At 37.6% G+C, this 27,107-nt stretch overlaps 3 protein-coding genes across 4 annotated transcripts; 1 reads left to right on the forward strand and 2 right to left on the reverse strand.

Moving 5' to 3' along the window:
- The first annotated feature begins 581 nt into the window (after nucleotides 1–581).
- Nucleotides 582–5,883, forward strand: LOC109196359 (G2/M phase-specific E3 ubiquitin-protein ligase-like). 2 transcript variants are annotated; one of them, XM_019350348.2, is made up of 11 exons: nucleotides 582–727; nucleotides 1,388–1,524; nucleotides 1,788–2,094; nucleotides 2,752–2,834; nucleotides 2,986–3,038; nucleotides 3,265–3,303; nucleotides 3,527–3,837; nucleotides 3,953–4,131; nucleotides 4,411–4,580; nucleotides 5,123–5,337; nucleotides 5,437–5,883. In XM_019350348.2, exons 1-11 carry the CDS (start codon nucleotides 613–615, stop codon nucleotides 5,673–5,675), a joined length of 1,848 nt encoding a protein of 615 aa, XP_019205893.1. In that variant the 5' UTR covers nucleotides 582–612; the 3' UTR covers nucleotides 5,676–5,883. The 2 variants fall into 2 exon arrangements, with proteins under 2 accessions (XP_019205893.1, XP_025758214.1); XM_025902429.1 differs by lacking the exon at nucleotides 1,388–1,524 and having other exon boundaries at nucleotides 611–727.
- A 141-nt stretch (nucleotides 5,884–6,024) lies between these two features.
- Nucleotides 6,025–7,670, reverse strand: LOC112843553 (uncharacterized). Its single transcript, XM_025902463.1, has 3 exons — nucleotides 7,246–7,670; nucleotides 6,554–6,772; nucleotides 6,025–6,352 (listed from the first exon to the last, which is right to left on the reverse strand). The coding sequence occupies exons 1-3, from the start codon at nucleotides 7,503–7,505 to the stop codon at nucleotides 6,145–6,147; spliced, it is 687 nt and encodes a 228-aa protein (XP_025758248.1). The 5' UTR covers nucleotides 7,506–7,670; the 3' UTR covers nucleotides 6,025–6,144.
- Nucleotides 7,671–9,706: 2,036 nt separating this feature from the next.
- Nucleotides 9,707–26,245, reverse strand: LOC100701791 (class I histocompatibility antigen, F10 alpha chain). Its single transcript, XM_019350688.2, has 10 exons — nucleotides 26,104–26,245; nucleotides 25,323–25,583; nucleotides 24,180–24,458; nucleotides 23,565–23,867; nucleotides 12,971–13,078; nucleotides 12,680–12,697; nucleotides 12,454–12,504; nucleotides 11,639–11,707; nucleotides 11,011–11,047; nucleotides 9,707–10,843 (listed from the first exon to the last, which is right to left on the reverse strand). The coding sequence occupies exons 1-9, from the start codon at nucleotides 26,153–26,155 to the stop codon at nucleotides 11,043–11,045; spliced, it is 1,146 nt and encodes a 381-aa protein (XP_019206233.1). The 5' UTR covers nucleotides 26,156–26,245; the 3' UTR covers nucleotides 9,707–10,843; nucleotides 11,011–11,042.
- Between the last annotated feature and the right edge of the window lie 862 nt (nucleotides 26,246–27,107).

The following is a 27,107-nucleotide window of genomic DNA, read 5'->3' on the forward strand; positions in this document are numbered from 1 at the left end:
AACAAATCACAAAACACACAACAAATTGAAAAGCGCAACAACAAATTGAAAAGCGCAAAAACAAATTCACTAAACGCAAAAACAAATTGAAAAGCGCAAAAACAAATCACAAAACGCACAACAAATTGAAAAGCGGAACAACAAATTGAAAAGCGCAAAAACAAATTGAAAAGCGCAAAAACAAATTCACTAAACGCAAAAACAAATTGAAAAGCGCAAAAACAAATTCACTAAACGCAAAAACAAATTGAAAAGCGCAAAAACAAATCACAAAACGCACAACAAATTGAAAAGCGCAACAACAAATTGAAAAGCGCAAAAACAAATTGAAAAGCGCAACAACAAATTGAAAAGCGCAAAAACAAATTGAAAAGCGCAACAACAAATTGAAAAGCGCAAAAACAAATTGAAAAGCGCAACAACAAATTGAAAAGCGCAAAAACAAAAGAAGAATCACAAAAACAAATTGAGAAGCACAATTACATTAAGAAAACCGGAAAGGGTAGGTACCAGTCGGCAACAGGAGACATCACTGATTGGATGTCCGCGCTGTTCGTCTTTGGAACCGGAAGTTACACTGCCTGTAGCGCATTTCGTTTGAAAAACGGCGAAATGTTTTGTCCTAGCTATGGGAAAAAGCTGGTTGAGGAGTCACCAAACTTTTGCAGCGGCTGTGGCGAGAGGCTTTATCACGTATCTTGCATCGGAGACACTTCACTCCCATTGAGTAAGTTAATAAGCATAATAAAATGTTTGTTATTTATTGATTTATTAGCCTAGCGTTAGCTGTTTCCAGACCATAGCAGACCAGAGGGGTGTTCCACTAAGCGAGCTCAGAAAATCGAGGCTCATTTGAAAATGCACGCAGCTATCAAAATGACTGCTCAAGACCTTTCTAGTAGTGAAGGTTTGAGGGCAGTTCTAGTGTTAACAAACCTCGCAGCTAGGGTGCCACGGACCAGACTTGTCCACAAGCATATTGCATAATGAATGAGCAGAAAGACTGCAGGTTAGCCTCGTTCCTGGAACCGAATTTGGGGCAATCGAGCCTGGATTTTCAGAGTGAGCCTGGCTTTTGGGATTAGCTTGCTTCGTGGAACAGTCCTCTGAGCATTTCCACAACTGAAACGATAATAAATTAGTTCATTTATTATGTTTGGTTAACTTTAGGAACTAACACTATTATGTGTCTATACATTAAAACTTACTGGTGTAGAATTGTATTGGTCAGTAGTATCAGTTACATTGTCATTCCTTGGTAGAAATTTTCTAGTGAGATTATTCATTGTTGTCCTTATTTGCGTGTTGTGTGGACAATGGAATGTCACATGAATGAATGTCTTTAATGTGTGACATTGTAGTACATTTTTCCTTTGTTTCCCTTTAGCATCACAGACTACCTCAAACTGCCCGACTCCAACCTTCAGCACCTTCTTAGAATACAGAAAAAAGAAAAATGAAGAGAGGCAAAAGTTTTCTGAAGGGAGGAAGGGCTTAAAGAAAAAGGAAAAAAGAAAGGTTCAGGTAGTTTGGCTAGCTCTGTCTGAAAACAAGTTGAGGTTAATTTTCTAATGACATTCTTTTGTTATTCCTTAGGGGAGTTGTGTAAAAAATGTTCAGTGTAGTAAAGCTATCCAGAATAAGAACAATTGTTTACGAGTAATTGTACATTTAGGTTGTCAGGAAGATCCCTCTTTTGCAGTTAATAAATATTCAAGTTTGAATAGATCTGCTTAGAGTCATATTAGTATCCACTTGGCCCATTGTTCATGTCTTTTTCCTTACAGATAAATGTCGGCTTGATGACCATTAAAAAGGGTGGTTTGAAGCCATACCGTGGAAAAACTATTTTCCTAACAACAGACCCTGACGCTACTGCCACAAGTCTGCTCAATCAAGCTGTTAAAAAAATGAAGGACTTTAACAAAGATCTAAAAGATGGACCTTTCCTTCTTCTGTATCCGGATGGCACTGAGGTCATTACTGTCCCTGGAACACAAAGACCATTTACACTTGAGGCTTATAAGGCTGAAGTTGGCAAGCCTTATCAAAGAATCACTGTTTTCATCTGCTTGAAGAGTGACTTTGAAGATGGTAAGCTGCTAATGTTTGTTTGGATTTTGACACACATTCCCTTAGTTTCAACAAATGCTAATTTTGAAATTGTGAAATGATAACATTACGCATAAAGCACCCAAGTCAATAGCATACCTACATTAAAATGGTGAATGGCCTGTATTTGATATAGCACCTTCTAGGGTTCTACAACCCCCCCCAAGACACTTCACAACAAAACCAGTCATTCACCCACACACATTCACACACATTCACACACTGCTGGTGATTAGCTACAATGTGGACACAACTGTCCTGGGACTCACTGATTGAAGCAAGGCTGCTGTACACAGATGCCACCTATCCCTCCCACTACCACCACCTGGCATGGAGGGTGAAGTGTCTTGCCCAAGGACACAACGACTGTGACAGACTGAGCAGGGCTCAAACCTTCAACCTTTTGATTACAGGGCGGGCTTTTAACTCCTCTGCCACCATTGCTCCCTAAATTAGCTTGTATATGTTATGTTTCTTCCTGGAAACATGAAATTCAGCCATTTTTGGATCTACTGAGTCATGAGTTTTAAATGCTAACTTTATGCCTTTCGTATTAATCTATTATTGATGATCAAATAAAGTTTCATACATTAGTATGAATTTAGTTAGCTTAGCTTAATTTGTTTTCATGTTTTGTAGTTGGAGAAAACTCAGACTTGTCTGACTCTGACCCAGAGATTGTTATTAAAAGGCCCTCTGAGTTTGATCTTGCTGATACATTGGTAAGTACAATTTAAAATTTTTAATAGAGTTTTCTTGTTGTTTAGCCACCACCATTTGCCTCAGTTCAGTAAAACAGTTAATAGTTATATGTGAAATACATTTTGTGTGTGTGTGCGTGCTCGCGTGCGTGTGTTTGTTTGTTTGTTTCAGCCATGGGAACTTCAACATGAAAGCAGTCCTTTACAGAAAGCGGCAGAATATGAGTAAGTGATATTTGAAGAACATGTAATCTTTTACTGTTTTTTGCCTACACTTTGTATTAATGAGATATACACTTTTGTCATTCATTCTGTATATGGTTTTTGGAACATGGACTACATAATACTTGTATTGCTTGTTTGTTAATCAAGATGCTTAAATATTCTCAAAGTGTCAATTAATATTTTCACAGTACACAACAAAAATGCTTTTCTTTGTTCTCTAAGGAAGGGTGCTGGGGATCTTGTGCTTGCTAATGAAGTACAACAGGTAAAAAACTATTTTATTAGTAAAACAGTGCAGCAGACAATCTCCACCGCCTTTACTTTGCAATTAGATAACGATTCACTGTTTGCTGAGCCCCCAGAAGAACCTGTGTTAGTAATTTAAACATTTGAATCCAATTAACCGCCATCTTGTTCTGTACAAGACATCATGCAATCATGAGAGAAGTATATATACCTTTAAAAAAAAAAAGTTTCCCTTTTTTTAGAGACACCAATTTGCAGGCACATGGAATTATTGCAAATTTGGCACTGGAACTTGACCACAAGAAGGTCAGCAGGTTCAATATATCAAGGTCAGCTGTATGGGATGGAGCTGTTAGAGGATTTCGACGCAGCACATACTGTGACAACTACGACATGTTCATCAAGTTTAATGATGATGCTGGCAGCTTTGAAGAAGGTTTGGATACAGGTGGCCCGAGGCGTGAATTCCTCACACTTCTTATGGGCAGTCTGAGAAATCGCCCCATCTTTGATGGACCTCCAGAGAGCCGTTATCTTGTATATAATTCAAGAGGTGGATGTTTTCTCTGTAATTATTACAATGGAAATTTTAATAAAAATTGGCGTATTTTTTTCATTAGCATATTTAATAGCAATTAACCATGATAATTATGTGCCCTGTATAACAGCTGCCAGGCAAGATGAGTACTTTTTAGCAGGAAAGATGATCGCTGTATCCATTGTGCATGGGGGACCAGCACCACATTTCCTCTCCAAGAACCTGGTCAACCACATCACAGGGAATCAGAGTTTCAGCGCCACTGTAGAAGATGTGCAAGATGAGGAGATCACAAAAATTCTACATCAGGTAGAAAATTACCTAGGCTCAGGGAATGGGTTTACTTAGAAGACACTTGGGGCCAGTTTAAAAGATTTAATCAGGATAAAAGTTATCCGGGTTGGATCATATCTTGAAAGTAGGTTCAAGGTAGATTCTGTAATCTGAAAGGACAGATTTCCAACTCCCAACAACACAAGTGAAATAACAAATTGATTATTTTTTTAATCCAATGTTTGAATGAATCGTAAAAGTAGTGAAAATTATATTTTTGTTTTTCTTACAGTAAACCTTTTTTTTTTTTTATAGGTCCTGAAAGCTGAATCAGAGGAGTCTTTGCATAATCTTATTTTGCAAAACAGCACAATCTTCCAAACTGCTGGATGCCTCAGAAACGTCAAGCCTTTTGAGAAACAAGCATTTGTGGAGGAGTACCTCAGATGGTACATCCTTGAAAGAAACCAAAGTGTCATTCAACGGTAAACTCATTACTCCTTTTAAATTCAGGATGGCCAGTTGCTCATCACAGCAGCCACTGACATTTTCAGACCTTCAGATGTATATGAAAAAACTGATTCAGTAGCATCCGTGTGATCTGGTAAACAACAAGTTAATTCCTGAGCCACTGTCGCACGCTATTAACCTTTTGACACTAGAACTCTAATTTAGTATACATTTATTGTTCACAATGACCCATAATAATCATAGTCATGCAACATGATTAATTTTTCAGTTATTTATAAAAAGAGGTGATCCCTTGTTTGACACACTTGTTTATTCCAGTGTGAAAGCACTATTTTTTTTAAAATGCTAAAATCCCAATGAGCTCTTCTTTTTTTGCTGTCACAGTTAATTTCTGAGCGCTATGAATTGTTTTTGTGTATGAGTGATTCTATGCATTTGAAATCTGTCCAAATTTATAATGAAAGATCTAGTAGGTAAAGACATTTAAACACAATTTAGAAGACTGCAATAGTTATAGCTATAAACCAATTATTAGTTATTTGTCTATCCTTTGCAGATTTAAAGATGGACTGGAAAGTCTGAATTTTTTAAGTGCACTGCAACAAAATTCCAGTGTGCTGGCCCCACTCCTATGCTTCTCTGCCAAGGCCCTGACTGCTTCAGAACTGGAGAGCATGTTCAGACCAGATCTCAGCCCAGCAGGAAGCAACAAGCGGCATAAGGAGGTCCTAACACTTGGCTTTTGGGCAGATTATCTCCTTGATTGTGAAGGTTTGAATGACCATTTTTATTTGTTTATAGTTTTATGAAAGGAGAGGTGAGGAAATAAATTTTCTGTAATGTACTACAGTGTTTACTTTCTTCTTTCAGAGAAGGCAACAGCAGTGTGTCTGGAAGATTTGATGATGTTTGCCACAGGGCTGACGGCAGTTCCACCGGCAGGAATGACACCACCACCACCATGCATCCAGTTTTTAAGTGTTTCGCCTTTTCCAGTTGCAAACACCTGTGCAAATACTCTGAAGCTACCCATCTGTGACTCATACAGCATCTTTAAGGCCAACATGGACTTTGGAATTCAAAATGCTCCAGGATTTGGATGTTCTTAAATCAACAAGGTCATCAAGTTACAGTTACTGAGTTACCCTGTTAGGTTCAGCTGCCGTTGGCATACTACTTAACACATTCATGTGACAAGCAACTTCCATATTGTTAAACATTTAGTTGTTTTTTCTGAATATTGTGTATGTTGGAAAAGTGACAGAAATGCTGGACACTATTTGTAAATGGTTTTATTAAAGAAAATTTTAAATGTTTCCTTGTGGTTAAATGTTAATATTTAAATCCATGCCAGTTGCTATATATTATGAACAATATTATATTCAATTTAGCAAGAGGGAAAGGAAACACTACTAACATTTAAAAATGAAGGAAAAACAGAAGGGCTGGAGCACTCAAGTAAGTCCAAAGGTTTTATTAGGTGCAAAAAAAGGAAAGAAACTAACGTTTCGACACCGTGTGTGTCTTCGTCAGAGTAACTCTGACAAATGTCATTACAAACTGAAGTTCAGTTGGTATCTAAAACCCAGCTATGTCCTTCAGGGCCAAATACAGTTCTGTGGCCGATTCCCAGTCTTGTGGCTGCTGCAGTGTGTTTTGTTGTACAGCCTGTTGTAAATATTCCCCAATGTTTGGATCACCACACAATCCAACCAGTAGCCCCTCCTCGGGAAACACATCCAGTTCCCTCTCCTCAACAGCAAATCCACAGTCTCTTGAACCATATCTGCAAAATGAAAAAAGAACAGTGAAGGATTTTTTGCTGACAATATGGAACTATATAAATCAACGCATGCAGTGACATGTTATAAACTGCTCTATCATACTTATGTGTAAAATTATGAATATATATTAACCAACTTAAGCAATAACAACACCTTGCATTTAGTTTGATGCAAAAGGTTAATTTTGTTAAGAACTCAAATACCTGTGAGGCAAGAGATAGAGTTTGTTTGCAATCCCCCCTGGACACGATGCAAGTCTGCTTGGCCGGATCCTGTGTTTGTTCAAGAGGTCTTTGCATTCATCCAGGTCTTTCTGTAGAACCCCTGTGAAGCAGAATCTCAGCAAGCATTGGCGTTCGTGGCTTCCATTGAAGTTTCCAGAGTCTCTTAGGTCTCCAAAAAAGTCCATCCAAAACTGAGACCTGGGTATATAATTAATATTTAAGAATCAATTTAGCTTTGTTCTTGGTCATTTTATAGGGTTTGTTACATTTTGGTCCCATTTAAAACATGCCACAAATGGATGTCAAACAAAGTAATGCATATTAGTTTTCCATAAATATTGTAGCGACCCTGCAGTAATGTTCTTGTTAAAAATGCTGTATTCTTTTCACTCTGTTCTGTGTGTTGATTGTGAGGAGTGGAGAGTTTGGTCTGAGTTTTTCATTTTGTATTGGCGTCGTTAAATCTAGGCAAGCATGCTCATTTCGGCACAACAGCTGACAATGACCATTTTGAGTTCCTGCAATAAAGTGACGGCTGTTAACGTCTATCTCATCCAACTTTTCAACACGTCCAGCAGGACGCTACTCTATTTTCTTAAATGCATGTAAAAAAACAACAATCTGATCAGCTTTCACTGTAGCTTACACCTACCAGACACAAATGTACCCACCTTCCTCTTCTGAAATAAGACCACCATGACTCGATGCGCTGATTCCCAGTAGATGATCCGTAACTGTGGCTTGACGATCCAGCATAATAGTCCGTGTGCGCGTGACGGAGGGTACACTGTATTGCTGCCATAGTCCCATTCTCAGTCCCGAAGTCTGTTCGTAATCTCATTGGTATCACACCAAGACTCTTTACACAGTTTATATAATTGTGAGCTATAACAGCCGGGTTGTTGTTTGTTGCTCCACACACAAGCCACATCAGTCTTCTTGAAAAGCCATCTATACATCCTGACAGGGTTTCAGTTTATCATAGCCATCTACATGCCATATGTAATTGGGCCCCATGGAGTGATACGTGCGTCTTGTGAACCTCCGAGTTCTCAAAGCGATTCCTTGAGGATTTAGTTGTCTCAACAGCCTCATAACTACATCATGCTTGACACGCAGCTTGTGTTTTTGTTTGAGAACTTGCCACATGGTCCGATATCCAAACAATTGTCCTGGTCCTCGAAGCTCGGACAAAATGGCACGCCTCACCTCAGGAAGTGGAGAATAGTTGCTTCGTCTGTACAGTCCAGATTCTTTTAAATGTGTTTTCCGTGTACGCATACTAATTGAAATGTCATGATTACACTTGAGCATATCCAGTATCACCTCGTATGTATGTCCTGAATCAAAAATATTCTCGAATAGTGACAGCTATGTTTGGGTCACCGCTAATGTTCATGTTTGAAAATAATGCGCTACAGGCAGAGTAACTTCCGGTTCCAAAGATGAACAGCGCGGACATCCAATCAGTGATGTCTCCTGTTGCCGACTGGTACCTACCCTTTCCGGTTTTCTTAATGTAATTGTGCTTCTCAATTTGTTTTTGTGATTCTTCTTTTGTTGTTGCGCTTTTCAATTTGTTGTTGCGTTTAGTGAATTTGTTGTTGCGCTTTTCAATTTGTTTTTGCGTTTAGTGAATTTGTTTTTGCGCTTTTCAATTTGTTTTTGCGCTTTTCAATTTGTTGTTGCGCTTTTCAATTTGTTGTGCGTTTTGTGATTTGTTTTTGCGCTTTTCAATTTGTTTTTGCGCTTTTCAATTTGTTGTTGCGCTTTTCAATTTGTTGTGCGTTTTGTGATTTGTTTTTGCGCTTTTCAATTTGTTTTTGCGTTTAGTGAATTTGTTTTTGCGCTTTTCAATTTGTTGTTGCGCTTTTCAATTTGTTGTGCGTTTTGTGATTTGTTTTTGCGCTTTTCAATTTGTTTTTGCGCTTTTCAATTTGTTGTTGCGCTTTTCAATTTGTTGTGCGTTTTGTGATTTGTTTTTGCGCTTTTCAATTTGTTGTTGCGTTTAGTGAATTTGTTTTTGCGCTTTTCAATTTGTTTTTGCGTTTAGTGAATTTGTTTTTGCGCTTTTCAATTTGTTGTGCGTTTTGTGATTTGTTTTTGCGCTTTTCAATTTGTTTTTGCGTTTAGTGAATTTGTTTTTGCGCTTTTCAATTTGTTTTTGCGTTTAGTGAATTTGTTTTTGCGCTTTTCAATTTGTTTTTGCGCTTTTCAATTTGTTGTGCGTTTTGTGATTTGTTTTTGTGGTTTGCACTTCAGGGCCACCGTAGATTCCACAGGCAAATGGGAACCATGAAGAGGCCGCCAGGAAAGCTGCAACCACAAAGTACCTGTAGAGGGTCAGGCAAGCCCCGAGGAGTCAGCTGAACGGTAAGAACAAGATCAGGGCTATCTGCCCCTAAGCCCTGTCTGTGATCAGGGACCCTGCTGGGATAATAAGCTGGCCAAAGCGAGAGACAGAAGCCACTGACATCAAGACCAGGAAGCTCCTTACCATGCATGGAGGGTTTCACCCCAAGTCCAGCACCCTGAGGCTGTACGCTAAGTGGAAGGAAGGAGGCTGGGGACTGGTGAGTGTCAGCACCACAGTCTAGGATGAGACAACAAACATCCACGAATACATCAGTAAGATGGGCCCCAACTGACCGCGTGCTCAGTGAATACCTCAGGCAGCAGAAACCCAAGAAAAAGGAGGGAGACGAGGAACCATCATGGAAGGACAGGCCCCTGCACGGTATGTACCACCAGCAGACAGCGGAGGTGGCTGATATCCAGAAATCCTACCAGTGGCTGGACAAAGCTGGACTGAAAAACAGCACAGAGGCACTAATCATGGCAGCACAGGAACAAGCACTGAGCACAAGATCCATAGAGGCTGGGGTCTATCACACCAGGCAAGACCCCAGGTGCAGGCTGTGCAAAGATGCCCCTGAGACAATCCAGCACATAACAGCAGGGTGCAAGATGCTAGCAGTCAAGGCACACATGGAACGCCATAACCAAGTGGCCAGTTAACAAACACACGGAGCAGCAACAGCAGCCGAGCTGAACACAGTCCCCATGTTGCCACTATGGTTATTATTGTGCACTCCTCTCCACACTCTAAATACCTGACATCATGCACGACCACAATGTTAAACTTTTATTTAGGTATAAAAGTATAGAAACAGTGTAGTAGACTCATTTTCCTGATTCCATAAATCAAAACAGGTGACCTGAAACACCAAACATAAAGTAGTTTTTACAATACAAAAGGCACACACATTATAACTTTGATAGCAGCATTGACTGTCAAACAGAACAAACAGTAATAGAATATGCACATACATGTCTCTGTAGTATATACGTAATACAGTTACCTTTAAAGTCATGACTGTTCATCACTGTCATGTGTACCAGGGTTTGAACAAAACATAGATATGGCAATAATAAAGAGTACAGCTTTTTTTGCAATACCTTATTTATAGCTTTCATCCAAGTATCCATATTTGTATTAAAGATACAACAAATTATTTATTGCAGCTTTTATAAATCTTAAACTCAGGATTTCAAGACGCTTCATGTTGATGCTTATAAAAAAAAACAGTGATTGTAAAGTGACTGTAAATGAACTGATCAGCAGTCAATTCAAAGCAGAGCAAAGCAAATCAGGGAACTATTATTTTCAACTTACTAACCTTGAAAACAATGCCTCCAAAAGTGTAGTGGTTAGCATATTCACCTAGTAAGCAAAAGGTCCAAAAGTGGCATTAAAAGTAAATAATGGTAGTATACACTCAGATTCCCCACACAAAAATCCTACAGATATAGTTTATCTTCTTCATTGCCATCTTTACTTAAGATAATGCATCATTATTGTGTAAAAAAAAAAGACCTACAATGTGAAAAAAGTAAAATTATAAAAATTATAATTCTACTTTTTATGTATTTTTCAGTGTTTTCATTTTTATGTATGAGTGTATTTATTTTACCATTATTATTATTATTGCCATTGTTCTTGTTATTAATTTATTATTATTAATTTATTTATTTGTCTATTTTTAATTTTGTTCTTAATATGACTAATTTTGGTCAGCACTTGCTGGTTTAATAAAGGCATCTTGGCCAAACAGTCGTGCATATTTTTTGTGCATATTTCAGAAACAAGATGTATCATGGCTGCCATAAAAATGTCCCCTTCCATTACAACAGAGAAATGTTTTCTCAGGAGTTCAATGGTGCAGATTCTTCATTAAGTGTAGTTAGTCCAAGTGTTCAAAGTGTCTCCTGTTCAGACAAAAATTCAGCTTTCATTAATGACAAGTGGTTAAAAATTTCTAAATTTGTCAGCAAATGCAATCAGTGTGAAAGATTAAGGATTTCTTTAAAGCATCCAGTACAACACAAAGACGATTTTATGTGGTACATGTGATGTGTTCAGAGACATCAGTTACCTTTGTTGCAGATTACACTCTCTTTGTCAGAATCACTCTAAAGAAAAAAAAACCATTCAGGTCAAAAGCTCAACATTTTGCCGTGACCATCTCCACACAAACATTCCTCGTGTATCATGTCACTAGTTATACAGTTTAACTAATTACTTATTTCCAGTGAAAACCTGTTAGATGGCCTTGTTATTATATACAGGGTTTTAGTGGAAGTTATGACTGTAGTTAAAAATTTTGTGCCACAGTTTCTTACCAAGACAAGAAACAGAAACTGGAGAGATGTGCACATAAGATGTGTCATAAAAATGTTCAGTTAAAATAACCAACAGGCCTATTATTACACCAAATTCTTTGCTAAAGATTGCCATGTTCAGCATGTATGTTGCTCCCTATGAGGATGTTGTTTTTGGATAAGGGCATTTTGAGAACCCAAAAACAATCGACTGTAGGAAAAGAAATGTGTGTAATATAAGGGTGATGGCAGCTTTATACCTGAAATCTACAGCTGGTGAGTCAGATCAGAATTGTTTTTAGTAAATCAAAATGCATTAAAGTATAAAATGAGATTAATGAGTAAAAACATGCAGTACCACACAAAGATTAAGGCTGTGTGTCACAGAGAGTCTGTACTTACTTGCCATCAGCTGCGTTTTGCTGGTTATATCTGCAGAAGAACCATCTGAAGAAGATTTTGAATCTGAGTCTGAGGAGGAAAAATACAAAATGAATAAAAAGGTTCAAGTAAAGGAAAAAAAATAATATGATCTGTTGGTGATAGTCTTAAATACAGACAAACAGCATGAACACAAACACAAGGAGAGAATCAAAGTTTTCTGAGTTGCAAGAGGATTTATTTTGTTCTGTTTCCGTCATTTGAATAGTTTAACTTTTAAAAAATATGTTAGCACTGTTTATTTGTGTAGGTCAGAACAATCTTTGAAAATCTGCAGTGCTGACAGGATTAAATCATTAGTGTTATAAAATGCATTTATGTGAGCACAAAATAAATCTCAAACAGTGAACATGGAAGAGCTGCTCAGGTAGTTTACTGTGCAACATCCTGGCTATAGAAGAAGAAGAAGAATGAGGATGTGTGGTGGTGAAAAATGACCAAGACAGCAGAATAAATGAAGATCCTGAGGAGTTCAGAGAAAGGCTGAAGCTGTAAGACTGATAAACAGTTGTGGCTAAACAGATTAATGTAACAAGACATGCAGTGATGCAAAGAGCTGGTTTGTTACTGTAGATCACTGCTGAACATAGAGGGCAAATTTCTTTCTTTTTTTTCAGTATTGACACTCTAATTGTTTCTGTTCTGTTTAGTGCTCTATAGCTGTGAACAGCAACTACTGTAACTGACTATATGAAGACATGATTTTAATATCTAACATTCTACTTTGATAATAATAACAAAAAAATATCCTCCAATCCAAGTACAAACAGACAGACCTGAATGGCTCCTCTTTGTTTCAGGATTATTTTCAGATGGAGTCTTCATGTCTACGAAAAAAAGAAAAATCAAATCATCAAAACTTCAGCAACCAGCTGAGCTGCTGTCATTCATTTCTAACACACTGCCAGTCAGCTGCTTTGTTTCCATGCATTAAATTTCAGTCACTAATTTACATTCAGTAAAACCCATTCTTCAAAGTGTCTACATGGAACATTTACTTACAAGGTTTAGAAGATTTAGCTGTAAAAAAAAAAAAAAGAAGAAGAAGAAGAAGAAGAAGAAGGAATCACATGTCAGTGATCATGGCTGTAAATACAGGAACACTGATCCCAACACTGCTAACTCAAACTGGTTTACAATGCTCTCTATGTTACTTTATCTTTTACTTTATTTACTCTCGGTTCCTGTTACATTATCATGACACTGTGGCTTTAGACATCATCAGTGTACTAGGACTGAAGCTTGTTTTACTTTGCAACCTAAAACCATGTTTGAACATTTTGACTTTCTCACCAGTTTTCTTCTTGTAAATAATGACTCCGATCAGTGCAGCAAGAACAAGAGCAGCAGCGACGACAGCAATGGGGATGGACATGTGGATGGAGAGGGGGCAGATCACTTCTAAAAAAACAGAAAAGCAAAACAAAAACGAAGAAGAATAAATGAATGATTTATTTATTTACAATTATTTTTTGTAAAAAATAATAATAATTGTATAATAATTGTTCAATGACTGACAAAAATTGTGAATTTGTTTAAAAAAAATAAAGATAGAGACAAAACTGAGGTTTTCCATCCTGTTCTCCTTAACTTCTCTAACTTCTTGGACTTATACACGTTGTAGAATTATAGGGACTATTTTACATAACCATCATCTTGTCATTGCATTAATTATCATTTCATCCAAGCATTTATTGAAGCTGCTGGCATTATGTTATAATTTATATTATAGGGGTTATCATAATCAAATATTAACATGTTTATTACAGGTGCAGTATAACTACTTTAAAATGATTGAGTTAAATATATATATATCATAACTCATATGCTGAGTATATTGTTACAGTAAAATAGTAGCTGAGCAAAGGCCTGAATGTATTCAGCTTCTTGTGGTATTTGAGTTTGCTTAGTTACAGGTGACGGAAGGATGTCCAGTCCATGGTGACCTCAAAGGCCTTAGGTCATCACTATATTCGGAAGAGTATGCCACAAGGAGGAACCTCTATGTTGCAGTTAATTCTTAAAATACATGAATGTTCTGTACATGCAAATTATGTGCTTGTAAACGCAAGAAGGGGCGTTACAATACCCTGATGTTATAAAAGCAATCTAGAGTGTATTTTGGGTAGAGATGTACAACTGTTTTGCAGTTTGCACCTCTCCACGCTGCGTGCATTCATTAAAATCAATTGTTTGATTGACCTCTTCTGGACCATCATTGTTTTACTCTCATCCTCAATTTCGAACTCGTAACATTTGGTGCATTTGGCCGAGGTTGAGGGAGAAAAGGTGGAGGTTGAGACTGAGAGGGTCCAAGGTGCTCAAACAGGCAGACACGAGTCAGTGGTCGAAGTGAGTGGACATAAGCCGGCTTATTCAAAGGTAAGGCACTACCTGTTGAATTATTTCCAAACAGTGCTGAATTGGTTCTGACAAAATTGAAAGTCTACTCACTGAAAATTACTGCTAAATGTCTGTTTTGATTTTGGTGAAAATCTCATGAGAAGTTGAAGCTGAAGTAATGATAAGTTATAAGTAAAAGTGAGTTAGAGTCTCACTAAAGGTACTGGGTTAAAGTCCCAAAGGAAAAGAGAATAAGAGAAAATAAGTAAAGAGTAAAGAGAATAAGTGTATTTAAAGCAGTTGGACTGCAGAGTGAAGTTAGAGTTATAGATTATTGGCGAAGAGTTTGTGACAGTTAAGTCTTAATTGAACATAAAGCCGGGCTTGGACATCAATAAGATTGCTTGTGTAGTTTTATGGGGTGTTTTCAAAGTATTATAAATTATTCTAGAACGGCAGTTGGACTGCTAAGAAGTGTATTGCTCAGACGTAACGGTTGCCAAGGTCAAGGACGCTTAGACCTTGTCCTCAGTTGAGGGATAGTCAGTTGGTCACTGTGGAGCTTGGGGCACTCCAGAATAACTAGTGGTTGGACCACTTTGCCGTCCGGGACGGTGGTTTGCACTTTTTTGGTCAGTAGAAACCGGGTTTCGGGCGTCTACCTTTTGACTTAAAACTTCGGGGAAGCCTGGGATGTGAAGTGTCCCCAAAACAGGGCTTCTTGGCAGGGGTTGAGTTGGTTGACGCTTTTAAATTGTGTTAGGGCATTAGATATGTGACCACGGCCCGGGGCCGAGACTGGTTAAATTGATCATAAAAAACTCAGGGAGTTTGTCCCCTGGAGGGTTAAGTTAAAATTTTGTCTAAATTCGGTAGGTTATGCAATTTAAGGCCTTGTAAATATTATTTAATTTATCAGACGTCTCTGTGTTATAATTTCTATGTTTGTATATAGGCTCTGTCTGCCACGGGCACTGCAGCAGGCTGGTTATTTTGAGATTGTGTGTCTGTGTCTATGTAAATGAGATGCCTGTGACTTATTTAGAGTGACATTTCCTGTTTACTAATGAGTGGCTAATGACTGACTGCAGAGCCAGGGTTAAGGACGACTTCAATCTGTGTTTTAAGGGAAGAAATGCAGTTTATGTTTATTATATTTGTGTGACTGTTGTTGATTATGATAAGTATTTCATGATAACTGTAGAATATGAGTATGGGGTTTGCTTGACACGTGTCTGTACTAGGTAAAACTGTGTAAAACTGATAGGAAGTTTATAGGGACTGCTACACATGGCTGATGCCTGTATTTAAGACGCTGGAGTTGTTTATTACAATATTGTAAGTAAAGTTTTATTTCTTGCCATGACTGTATGACTTTTGCGGGGTTTTGAGATAGGATACATAAACTGTTGATACTTAAGACCGTTACCTGGGTTCTGACAAGTGAAATTGAATTTGAGATAATTTAATTAATAAAGATGTCTGTAAGCGATGTGTGTTTTGGGGTGTCGAAGTAAGATGTTTTAGGATTTTTAGATGGGTTTTGTTTCAGTTTGAGATAATATATATACAGTTACATTTTCTGTGTGTGTGTTGTTGAGTGACAACATGCGCAGTTTAAATTGGGCGCTGTTCCTTCCTCTTTTTAGTTTCAAAACACAAAGGCTGTGAGATTAAAAATTACTGTGAGTAACGGTTTGACTTTTGACTAGGGAAATAATATGCTTACTTTTGGGTCTATGAAGATATTTGACCTTCAGTGATGTTATGAGAGGTTTCAGTTTTCTTTTCTTTTTTCTTTTGACTTGCTCTTTCTGATCATGGAAGGCATGTCCAAAATACTCGTATGAAAGCGTATTTTGTGTGATTTTAACTGTGTGAATGCTGTCAGTATTTGATTTGAGTGACTGTGTGATTTGTCTAAGTGAAAAGGGGAAGTCTGAGAGAGAGAAAGGCAGTGCGTGTGAGACGATTTATGGCGTCTGAAAGAGGTTAGAGCATTTAAAAGGTGTGTATGGAATAAAGGAGTGTGAAATATATTTCTTGTGTGATGAAAAGTAGGATGTGCTAAAGTTTGAAAGTGTTTTTAATTCAAGAAAACAAAAAACAAAGGAGTTAGATTAGTTTGAGGAACAGGAAATATTGCTCTGTCTACCGGGGCTGCAGCGACAGGAAATAGTGAACAGGAACTGTGCATGCCCATATATGGGAACTGAGTGTGTACAGAAAGAACACAGAGAGAGAGATTTAACTCTAGGCACATGAAGCAAATGAAGCCTTTAAGAAAAATGCATATATTACTAATTATATGGTTTAGTGTGTCAATACAGGTGGGCGTCTTTCAACTTTGCAACCTTGAGTTCAGCAGCAGAAAAGTAGATTAAAAGAATTGGGAGAAAATAAGCCAGTCTTTGGCTCGAAATTGTGCAGCTTGAGCTCTTACTTTGTCCTTCACCCCGAGAAGACACGCAAAAGACAGTTAATCACCTGATGAAGACAGATAGAACATCGTGGACTTGAATACAGCAGGCAAACGACAGGGCCACTGATCCATTAACACTGATGACGACTGACGACCAGCAGCAGCATGTAAGACTAATGCAACATGTACTGTGAAAATACAGGCTGGGCAGTTGAACAGTGGGATAAAGAATTGTGGAAGAGCACTGGACATTGAGTGATATTTTGCCACGCTGGGACTTAATCTGAAAGAAAAGACTGTAAAGAAACAGAGAAGAAGACAGCAGCTGAGTTGAGACTGTGTTTGCTGGAGCTTTGAAGCCCGAATAGGACATTGTGCAGAGAGGACCAGTGAGAGATGAAGCTGGACGAGTTTGACTGTGAGAATATAGGATATAATTGGATTGAAAATTGAAGCCTGAACTCATGAATTGTTTAGGGATGTCCACTACAGCATAACAAAGAGGTAAAAATTAGAAAAGGTAAGAATAATGAAAGAAATAATTGTCATTACCTTAATGAATAGAAAACACACATACAAATTGTTACATGTGAGATATTTTTGAAATGAATCAGAAGTGAGATAGTTTGAATCTAAAGCTCAGTGGTGAAATGCATAAATTAAATATGAATATATAGGATGCAATGAAGAAACAGCTTACACGTAGTGTACATTAACATGAATACATCGCAAGGCAACGAAGAACTCAATGAATTAATTTAATGAAGAAGCAGTTTACACCCAATTAACATAAAATGCAGGGAAGAACACGCTTACATGCCTGGCATAATTGGTGTTTCTGGTCAGAGATAGAGAAATGGGTTATTTAACCACTGGTGATAATAATGAAAATGTCTTAGTTTTGTTATTTTCAGGAGTAAAGCAGACTTGGACCGGCTCTCCACAGCAGCAGTCGGAAGAAAGTTAGAGGTTAACATCTATGGATAAGTTAAGGCAAGTTTCTGGTTGAATTGTTCACAGCATGATGTGTCCAGGAACCTGAAAAGCAAGCCCCAGCTCCTGGCTGAAGACCAGGAGGGCGGTAATTTAAGGTGGGAAATCAAAATGTGGGTTAGTAACTCGGGGAAAAAGAAAACTGACTGCTTAACTGGAGAGTTGGGAAGAAGTCTGGGAGACTGTGAAGCCATAGATGCAAAATAACATATACCCATACACACACAAACAGAAAATGCATTAACCTTATAAAGACAAGCTCCTGAAGCTTAATGAACAGATATTGATTAAAAACCTGGCTAAGAACATAAGCATATGCAATGAAGATCTGCTTGCTGCTTGTATGAGTGAGAGAATGGTGTGAATGGTTAATACAATTGATGGAAAGATTTAAAAGAGATGGAAAAAAAACAAAACAAAAGAAAAGTGTTTATAAGAGTGACTCAGGAGTGCTCTTGCACTGATTGATCAAAGTAAGTGATTAGTATAGAAAGAAAATGAAAATAATTAAATAATGTGATAAAGTTTAAACATGTATTTCTTTTGCCAAGTTAAATTGTTGAGATATGGCTGAGTATGGAAAAGTTTGAGAGCTTGTGTGAATGTGGACAGAGGAGCTTGCTGTGTGTGTGTGATTGAGGCCTTAAAGGAGGGGTAGATTGTTCAGAGGTGCAAATTTGATTAGGAGGTTTATAAATTAGTGTTGACACATTGTTGTAAGGTGTTAGGCTGAATCTGAGTATGGTAAAGTGCTTAACCGGGGTTATTGTTGTGTACGAAACGGTGTAGCTTTTGGCGAGGTTTTCGGTGTGTTGAATGGGTGAAATTTAAGATGGTTTAAGATTTTTTGGGGCTGTTGTTTTTCATTTTAATAGAGGGAGTTTTGATAAATATGGACAGGTCTAAAAGGGCCCATAGTTTTTATAACAGTGCACTTAGAAAAAACCTGTCAGGTGATTTTGTTTTGTACTTTGATGAGCTAACAATCAGCTCTCTTTTTTCTCATTTTTGCTCTAAGCAGGCCTGGAAGAGAGTGAACTGACGGCGCGGACAAATTACCAAGTAAGGATTGCAGCGAGTCAATCCAGTCAAAAGTATAGAGAACTATTTTCCTAAAAAGGAAAAACGAAATAAAACAAATGATTGAGCTCATTTTGCTGATGTGGAGCATCTGATCACGTGCGCAGAAGGCTGCAGATCAGCAAAAATACCATGTGTGAATGCATGGGAGTGAATGTGAGTGATGGGACCAAGAGGGGAAATAAATAAAAGGTTGACAAACAGGACAAGTGGGAGACTTAAATCTGGGGATGCTGATTTTGGGATATTGATGTGTGCGTTGAGAAAATTATTTATTGGGGTTGGATTATGTTATTACATTATAGGATGCTAAATGCTAAAAGGGAAACATTGATGTAACTTAAGTTACCATGAACGGAGGGGACACATGATTAATAACTGTTCTGTGTAAGTTTATTTTGGGTTATAACACAGGTTGGATCATCAGTGGAGAAAGTGAGTATAAAAGGTGATGTTCTGGTTAACACACAGGCTTTTGTTTATAGGACGTTTCAAGGATGCAGGCTGTGGATGGAGCCAAGAAAGGATTTGACATGATGATTAATTTGATTTCATTCCTTAAACACAGGTTTGAAGGTCCGGAGCATGTAGACTTAATATGATATGACTAACCTTTTTTAAGGCCCTAACCTGAGTGAAGGATTTTGAGTTTGTAACACATGAGATGTGTCACAAAAAGGGGGGAGTTACAGGATTTAAGGTTTAATTTGAAAGGGGTTTTAGGATTACTTGATGATGTTTAGGTTTTTGATAATTTAGGTATGGTAAAACTGAGGCAGAAAGTGTTATTTTCAGGTTATTTTTGATTTCTAGAATAAGAGGTTATAATTTAGGCGTGCACATACAGATATGTCAAAGGAAAATTGTATATATGTTATCAGCTACATGAAATGTGTCTACGTGACGTTTACCTAATAACTTATGTGATGATAAAGTTGTTTACCGATTAGCAGCTTGCTCTCTTCTTGAACCTACAGACTTAGAAAGGGGAACTTCAGCTCTGAGTTCTGAGAATAACTCTGGTATTTTATAAGTAGACAGGAAACACGTCGAGACCGCCGTATAGGGCAAATGTGTTAGAGCTTGTAATTAAATGTGGGCTTGAAAAGAGGAAGCAAATTTGGTACAGGACGTGCTTGAGATGATCAGATGAGAGAAAGGAGAAGAACAGAGCACAAATACACCGAGTTGTTTATATTACAAAGAAGATCAAAAGCTTGTTAGACACAGGTTATAATGGAAGCATAAAAGGGATGAGAGGAACTTTACATAACATAGAAATCCTGCAACAATTCGTAAATTGCCCAAACACAGTGTTCAGACCGGATATGCGCTACCCGTTAAAGGGGGCGAAGAAATCAGGCCTAAGTTTGAAAAATGAAATGGGTTAACTCGATAGAGGATGTTTCCAAAGGTAGAGAAAATAATGTAGGACCTTTTACTAGGAGAAAGCTAACTGTATCTTTTACACTTTACAGTGTGCATTGAGGGAAGTCAGGAATAGTTTAAATTAGGATTGAAAAAATTAAACTAGGTGAAAAGGGGGTGTAGCAAGTAGATTTAGGGCAGTTCACAGCCTGGCGTAAATGCAAGGTGCCGTCACACAGCTTAAGTTATTAGTTTGATTTATTTTATGACAAAATAATAAGGAAATATTAAAAATATACAACACGTTGAGAAGATCTCTTATGTTATATTTTAGTGTTTAACATGGAAGATGCCTCTCTGGAGCTTCTCTCCTGATGCTACTCCACCAAAAGAAGTTCATTTATAGAGACTATGTCAGCTCCCAAACAGACAACAACAAACCAAGATTAGCAATAAACAATCTAAACATAAATAATAATAAATAAAGAACAATACAGAATCCAAATCTGAACCAAAGAACAAAATAGTGAAATGTGGATTATTGGGTTTTTCTCTGTATATATGAAGTATTTGTAATGTGTATCTGCTAATGAAGGCTTGTAGAGGCCAGTTTATACTCACAAACGAGTGCTCAGCCAGACTGAAAAACAGGAAGCTTTAGTGCACAAGGCATATTAATAAATATAGACACAAAAAGAGGAACTCCCCATATAAACAACGTTCAAAAATGTGTGAAGTATAAAGTACCGAAATAACACTATATAAGTCACAGTTGATGATTCTAATGTTAGAGAGCTCTTGCAACTGGCGTCTGAGCTGTGCAGAGGTCTCTCTTAAGACAGGTACTTATGTAGGTTAGCATGAGGATGAGTCCAACAGAAGCAAGGCACCCTAAATGTGCACAGCATGCAGCAGGGGTGGCCAAAATAATATAGGAAACAGATAATCTGCCTTAGGATGACTGTATTAATAACGTGTTGTACAGTATTATTTTATGTTTGTCATAACAGTGATGTCTCTATTTACAGGTTGAGTTAATTTTATACACAATGCATAACTGTGCTTGTTTAGAGTTGATGTTCCGTCCAAACAGGTTTTAAGCTTCACTGGTGAGAGTGTCCAGGTGATACATGTTGAGGGATGATGAGAACATAGCAGGTGAATTGCACGCACGCTTACAAACACACATGATTTATATATAGGCCAGGCCAAAGGCCTGGACTTGAGGTAGCTTTCAACTTTACAGCTCCTAACTTGTAGGAATGGCGTGGAGTGTAATGAATGAATGCAAAACATGCTTACAGACACAATCATGACAGGGGTTTATTTTACAGGGTAAAGGTGGACCACAGGTTGCTTTGTTTCTGCTTAGCAACTACTGAGGTAAATGGTGTTAAAGATAAATATGCAATAAGTGAACAAGAAATGTGTGAGGGTGAGCCGGGTGAAACAAAATGTTGTAGATAATGGAAACTTGTCTAACGGGCATTAACAGTAACCTTTGCATGTTATGTATATGCTTGAAGCCAAAGGAGGCATAAATCCAGATAGAAAACTTTGAAGTGTGCTTTTTAGCGGAGATTTAGGCTGACAGGGGGATGGTGTATATTTTACCCGGGGTGTGTTTAATAAAAAAAAAAAAAAAAAACTAAAAGCGTTGCTCACACACATAAAGAGTATTGAGATTAAATAAAGTTAATATAATGGATAGAGCCCAGAACAGGAAAATACATAAGTAAAATCAAATGTAATGTTTGATTTCACTTTTATTGGGAAACAATCAGGCTAGAAATGTGAGCAACCTATGTTTAAACTGTGAAAACACTCTCCACATACATTAAAACTGTGCAACTCTGAGTGGGCCATGCAATCAAGCAACTGTTACATATCTGTATTAAACTAGCCAACATAGACTCACCACAAATGATGTTGCCCTGCAGCGGGGGCAGAAAATCATTTGCAAACCAGGGATCTTATGTTGATTATCATATTCTTACTTATGTACACACACACACAGAAGGGAAAAATTTCAAAACAAAACAAAAAACAACTTCGCTTAACCTGTCAAGCACAGGAGCAAAATAAAAATCTCTTTGGGCTCTGTTAAAATTTCTTTAGTAAAAGTGTAAAAGGCCAAACCTAAGAGGTTGGGCAACCCGGAAAGTCCCTCCAGTATCAGGAGTTAATAGTCAGGAAACATTCTTCACTTTAACGCGTTTTTTATGAAAAACCACTGACTCATAGATGCAGATAGACATACAAGTGCACATACATCCAGATGTGCATTTAGACATTAAAAGTGTAGAGACATGTACACACAGATTGGCAAACCGGTACAGAGTCTAACTGAAGAGCTTAACAAAGCAGACGTGGCAGTAGGGTTTGTGATTTTGCCTGATATGATATTGGGAACCAACTTTGAATAATGACAGGAACCTGAGATGAACACAGTAGGTTAGTAAGGTGTAGCAGAGAGAGGGTCAGAGCGAAGGTAGTGGACCTGGGAATAGTGTAGTGACGTCTTTGGAAGACGTCAAAAGGGGGAATTGTAGAATTATAGGGACTATTTTACATAACCATCATCTTGTCATTGCATTAATTATCATTTCATCCAAGCATTTATTGAAGCTGCTGGCATTATGTTATAATTTATATTATAGGGGTTATCATAATCAAATATTAACATGTTTATTACAGGTGCAGTATAACTACTTTAAAATGATTGAGTTAAATATATATATATCATAACTCATATGCTGAGTATATTGTTACAGTAAAATAGTAGCTGAGCAAAGGCCTGAATGTATTCAGCTTCTTGTGGTATTTGAGTTTGCTTAGTTACAGGTGACGGAAGGATGTCCAGTCCATGGTGACCTCAAAGGCCTTAGGTCATCACTATATTCGGAAGAGTATGCCACAAGGAGGAACCTCTATGTTGCAGTTAATTCTTAAAATACATGAATGTTCTGTACATGCAAATTATGTGCTTGTAAACGCAAGAAGGGGCGTTACAATACCCTGATGTTATAAAAGCAATCTAGAGTGTATTTTGGGTAGAGATGTACAACTGTTTTGCAGTTTGCACCTCTCCACGCTGCGTGCATTCATTAAAATCAATTGTTTGATTGACCTCTTCTGGACCATCATTGTTTTACTCTCATCCTCAATTTCGAACTCGTAACAACGTGTTTCAAAACAAATTCACCTTCCTAAACGGGATCATGTTCTGCTCTGTTTGTAGTTTCTACCTTCCCATACTGCAGGAAATCTCTGTGTGTTCTATTGTTTCTGCCATCGTCTCCAAAACAGTCAAGAATTAAACAACCAAACTTGGCACACAGGTCCATCGTAGGTCGTAGGTATTATGATGTCATCATTTTCCCTAGCATACTGTAGCATGGGCATGTAATAATCAACAAACTGTCAGTGTAAGGAAAAATATTATTTAAAAAAACCCAAACATCAAAAATGTCAGTGCTACAAGTGTAAACCATGATTGATTGGTTAGTAATAAAACTAAAAAATAACTTTAATTTTTTTTAATCTGTTTTAGACTATTTATATGTGATCTGTGTCATATTTGGAGTTCATACAAGAGGTCGATTGTGGGGTGACACCAAACAGCTCAAACACAAAACAACACAAAAAACACATATTCATCATTCCTTATTATACTCTTACCATCATTTGTCCTGATCACTGTATTGTCCAGTTTGGTGACGATGTCCTCGTTCACACCAGAGAGCTGAAACACACAGTCGTACCTCCTCCAGTCTTCAGCTGGAACAGATGTCAGATCCAGGTTAACAGTCATCTGGAAGGTCCCATCATTGTTGGTGAGGATCTCTCCTATCTCCACACCCTCATGAGTCTCCTCTCCATCTTTCCTCCAAATCATCTTGACTCTGTTAGGGTAGAAACCTGTAGCGTGGCAGCTGATAGCAGAGGAGGGAGTCTTCTGAAGGAGAGACACTGAGGGAAGAACTGGAGAGTAAAGAAAAACACAGTTCAGTGTTTCTATATAACAGCATGCTAACTTATCATTTCTGTTTGATGAAGTCTGAAAGCCTTAGACATGCATATTAATGTACATACCATATAAAGTTTATTTTAAAAAATGAAGGATATACAGAGTTGAATAAAGAAATAGGAAGAGATGAGTGAAGTGAGCAGGAAACACATTAAAAAAGGCTGTGGTGATGGTTTTGAAATTTAACAGTAAATTTTGATTATTATCATTTTTTTTTATCATTATTTTTCATTATTGTCACTCTAAGTCTGGTCATGTGATTGTACCTGTTCTCATTAAAGAGCTCCTCCCATAGTTCAGATACTTCTTCACCCACTCAGGACAAATCTGAGTGTAATAGTTCTTCACACTGGTTAAAAAAGCTTTGTTACTGTTCAGCTTGTGTTTGGTCACCACAGCCTGTTGTTTTGGAGCGACCCACGTCTCTGTCTGCAGGTCAAATGTTATGAAGTCTTCTCCATCATAACCAAACTGCTCATATCCGTCCACCTCATTCGTCTCATCGTCCCATTCACAGCCGTACATCCACTGGACAATGTGAACACCTGAAAGAAGAACAAAGAAGAAGACAACAGTGAACCAGAGTGAGATCCAGCATCATCTCATATAAACACAGAGAAACACCAGTCAACAGAGACTGAAACACCTGACCTGAACCCACTGATGTAGGACAACACAGTGTGGATTCACCACAGCTTCCACAGAAGGAGAGTTTCAGCACAGAGAGTCCTGTTCAGCAGTGAGTTGTTACAACTGGTCTCAATAAACCAGATACCAGCCGGACCAGTATGAACACTCAGTCCTAAAACATATATTTAGTGCTTCTATTCTATTAAATCTGTTGAGGTGGGTTTTTTATTAAATGTTCAAAATGAACCAGCACATGTTTGAAAGTTTTCCTTTTAAAAGACTGAAAACATTATCATCATCATTTCTATCTTCTTTTTTTTTATATGACCTGCACATTCACCAGATAACAAGCTGTGTAAGATGTGATCTCCATACAAATGCTGTTTTCAAAATGTTAAATAAAAGAGAGAAAAACATCATTTGACTTCACAATTCTTCATTTCTTCTTCTACTTCCTCTTTCGATTACTCCCTTTAACAGTTGCCACAGCAGATCTACCTTCATCTCACTCCATTCCTAGCATCCTCATCCGTCACACCGACGCTCTAAATGTCCTCCTTCTCTACATCCATGAACCTGTCAAGTGAAGGCTGTGCCTACAATTCAGGGGGCCGTACACTTCTTCTCTTACTACTCAGGCATCCTGTCACTCTCGACGATTATGTTAAACGGTCTGGTTAAAAAGTAAACTGTTCCCTCTCCTAGACATCCCCATACCTCCACAGGTAATCTGGACCAACTGTAATGGGAAGTATCAGAAAAAATAAACATAAACAAACCTCCAGTCTGGTTGAAGCGCTGCTTTGCAATTTCAATGTTGGCTTTGAACACCTGATGAGTGCCCATAAAGTTCCCAGTCTCTCTCTCCCAGTACTGCTGATCTGTATTTTTGTTCATCCAGTCCTGTTTGGGCACAGCTTTCTCTGTGACGCTGTCATAATGAACCATCTGAACTTCATCGACCATCCCAACAACCACAAACTCTGGGAAGTTTGGGACTTGAGAGGACGCAGTGTAGAAATACTTCAGAGAGTGCTTCACTGGAAGAAATATTTAATGTAGTGAGACACAGCTTTATAAAACACATTATTTTTCAAATAAATATTTTTCTGTTACACTTATACTATATAATGTTAAGAGCAGCTTACATTTTTCTTCTTTTACAATTAGAACTTCAATTTAGCAAAAAATAGTTTTATCTCATTTCTGAACCAACAGTCAATTAGGTTTTTCACATTATGGATTTTAAATTAAAGAAACTATGAAATAAGTAATATTTCAGTAATTAAAGAATAAATGACATTATTTGGGAAAATAATCTCTAAATATACAACATAAGTAAGTCTGGCAAAGATCCCCACACAGACTTCGCCATAGATGGTGCTGCTATGGAGAGCAGATAATTATTGCTTTATTATTTATTATAAATTAAATCATGGAACATCGGGCCTTGGCCTACGTATGCAAGCTGAAAGTCTATATACACCTGAGCCACCTGAAAGCAACACCAGCGAACACCTGCGGTATCTCTAGAGAACAGTTTCATTTTTTGAAGCTTACCTGCAGCCACAGACGCTACCCAGTAAAAAAGTTGCATCATAAACGTCCTCATCTTTAATTAAATACAAAAATAAGTAGAAAAAATGAATACGTCCGTTTATTGTTTTGATTTTGAAACAAACCGAAACTGATGCGTGCGCAGTAGCTCCTCTAACCAATAGGAAGTCAAAGCTGGCCGCGCCTCACCAGTAACCAGCCAAAATTAGAGAACCGAGATTATTTTTGGAAAGTGAAACTTATCAGACGGGAGAACATCAGAAAAAAAGAGCTAGTGGTTTGTAGTCTGTGGGCCCTGTGTCTTTAACCACTATGCCACTATAGATTGTGTAATCAAAATCACGTATTCATGTGTCAAAGTTGTTATCACATATTTTCTGGAGTTATTTATACTTAATCATATTCTTAATGAATCAATTTTAAAAGCATTTTTAAATTATACTCATGTTTACACTCCTATGTAGATAATTTTGACTTCCCTGAGCAATCCAGATACAATTAGATACACTTCCTGTTTAGAAAAAAGCTCAGAGAAGCTGCGCATGGGGACAGTTTAGCCACACGGCTAAGAAGAAATAAGAAGGAAGAAATAAGAAGTGCTAAGTTTCCAAATACACTGGTTTGTCCACTTACAGGCCAGAGTGATATGTTTGTTTAGATCTTGTGAATTTTATATTGTAATATGTTTAATGTTGAATTGTATAATTTTATTGTACATTTGTGTTCACCAGTTCTACGGTGTACTTGTGAAACCTTAAGAGGAGCACAGTACACATCAGTAAAGAAGAACTCTGGTGTCTTGTGTACGTGTACAAGCCGGCATAGATATGATACACCCTAAAAGGTAGTATTAAAACAAGACACTTTTATAATTTTACAGGAAAAGTCCTGTAGTCAAAATCATGCTTAAATAGAATTCGATCAGCACTGATGGAAGTAAAAGTTTAATATTTATTATAAATTAAGTTGTAATTAGATTATTGATTTGTAAGTAGCATTTTACTGTG

Source organism: Oreochromis niloticus, linkage group LG22 (genome assembly GCF_001858045.2).
Source record: "Oreochromis niloticus isolate F11D_XX linkage group LG22, O_niloticus_UMD_NMBU, whole genome shotgun sequence".
Lineage (NCBI taxonomy): Eukaryota > Metazoa > Chordata > Actinopteri > Cichliformes > Cichlidae > Oreochromis > Oreochromis niloticus.

Coding starts and splice junctions, on each gene's coding strand:
- LOC109196359 (XM_019350348.2), top strand. CDS start 613: ATGTTTTGTCCTAGCTATGGGAAAAAGCTGGTTGAGGAGTCACCAAAC. Junction 728..1,387: donor AGACACTTCACTCCCATTGA/GTAAGTTAATAA, acceptor GTTTCCCTTTAG/CATCACAGACTACCTCAAAC. Junction 2,835..2,985: donor TTGATCTTGCTGATACATTG/GTAAGTACAATT, acceptor TGTTTGTTTCAG/CCATGGGAACTTCAACATGA.
- LOC112843553 (XM_025902463.1), bottom strand. CDS start 7,505: ATGTGGCTTGTGTGTGGAGCAACAAACAACAACCCGGCTGTTATAGCT. Junction 6,773..7,245: donor TCTTATTTCAGAAGAGGAAG/GTGGGTACATTT, acceptor TTATATACCCAG/GTCTCAGTTTTGGATGGACT. Junction 6,353..6,553: donor CTCTATCTCTTGCCTCACAG/GTATTTGAGTTC, acceptor TTCATTTTGCAG/ATATGGTTCAAGAGACTGTG.
- LOC100701791 (XM_019350688.2), bottom strand. CDS start 26,155: ATGAGGACGTTTATGATGCAACTTTTTTACTGGGTAGCGTCTGTGGCT. Junction 13,079..23,564: donor AGTGATCAGGACAAATGATG/GTAAGAGTATAA, acceptor CTGTTTTTTTAG/AAGTGATCTGCCCCCTCTCC. Junction 11,708..12,453: donor AACAAAGAGGAGCCATTCAG/GTCTGTCTGTTT, acceptor TTTCCTCCTCAG/ACTCAGATTCAAAATCTTCT.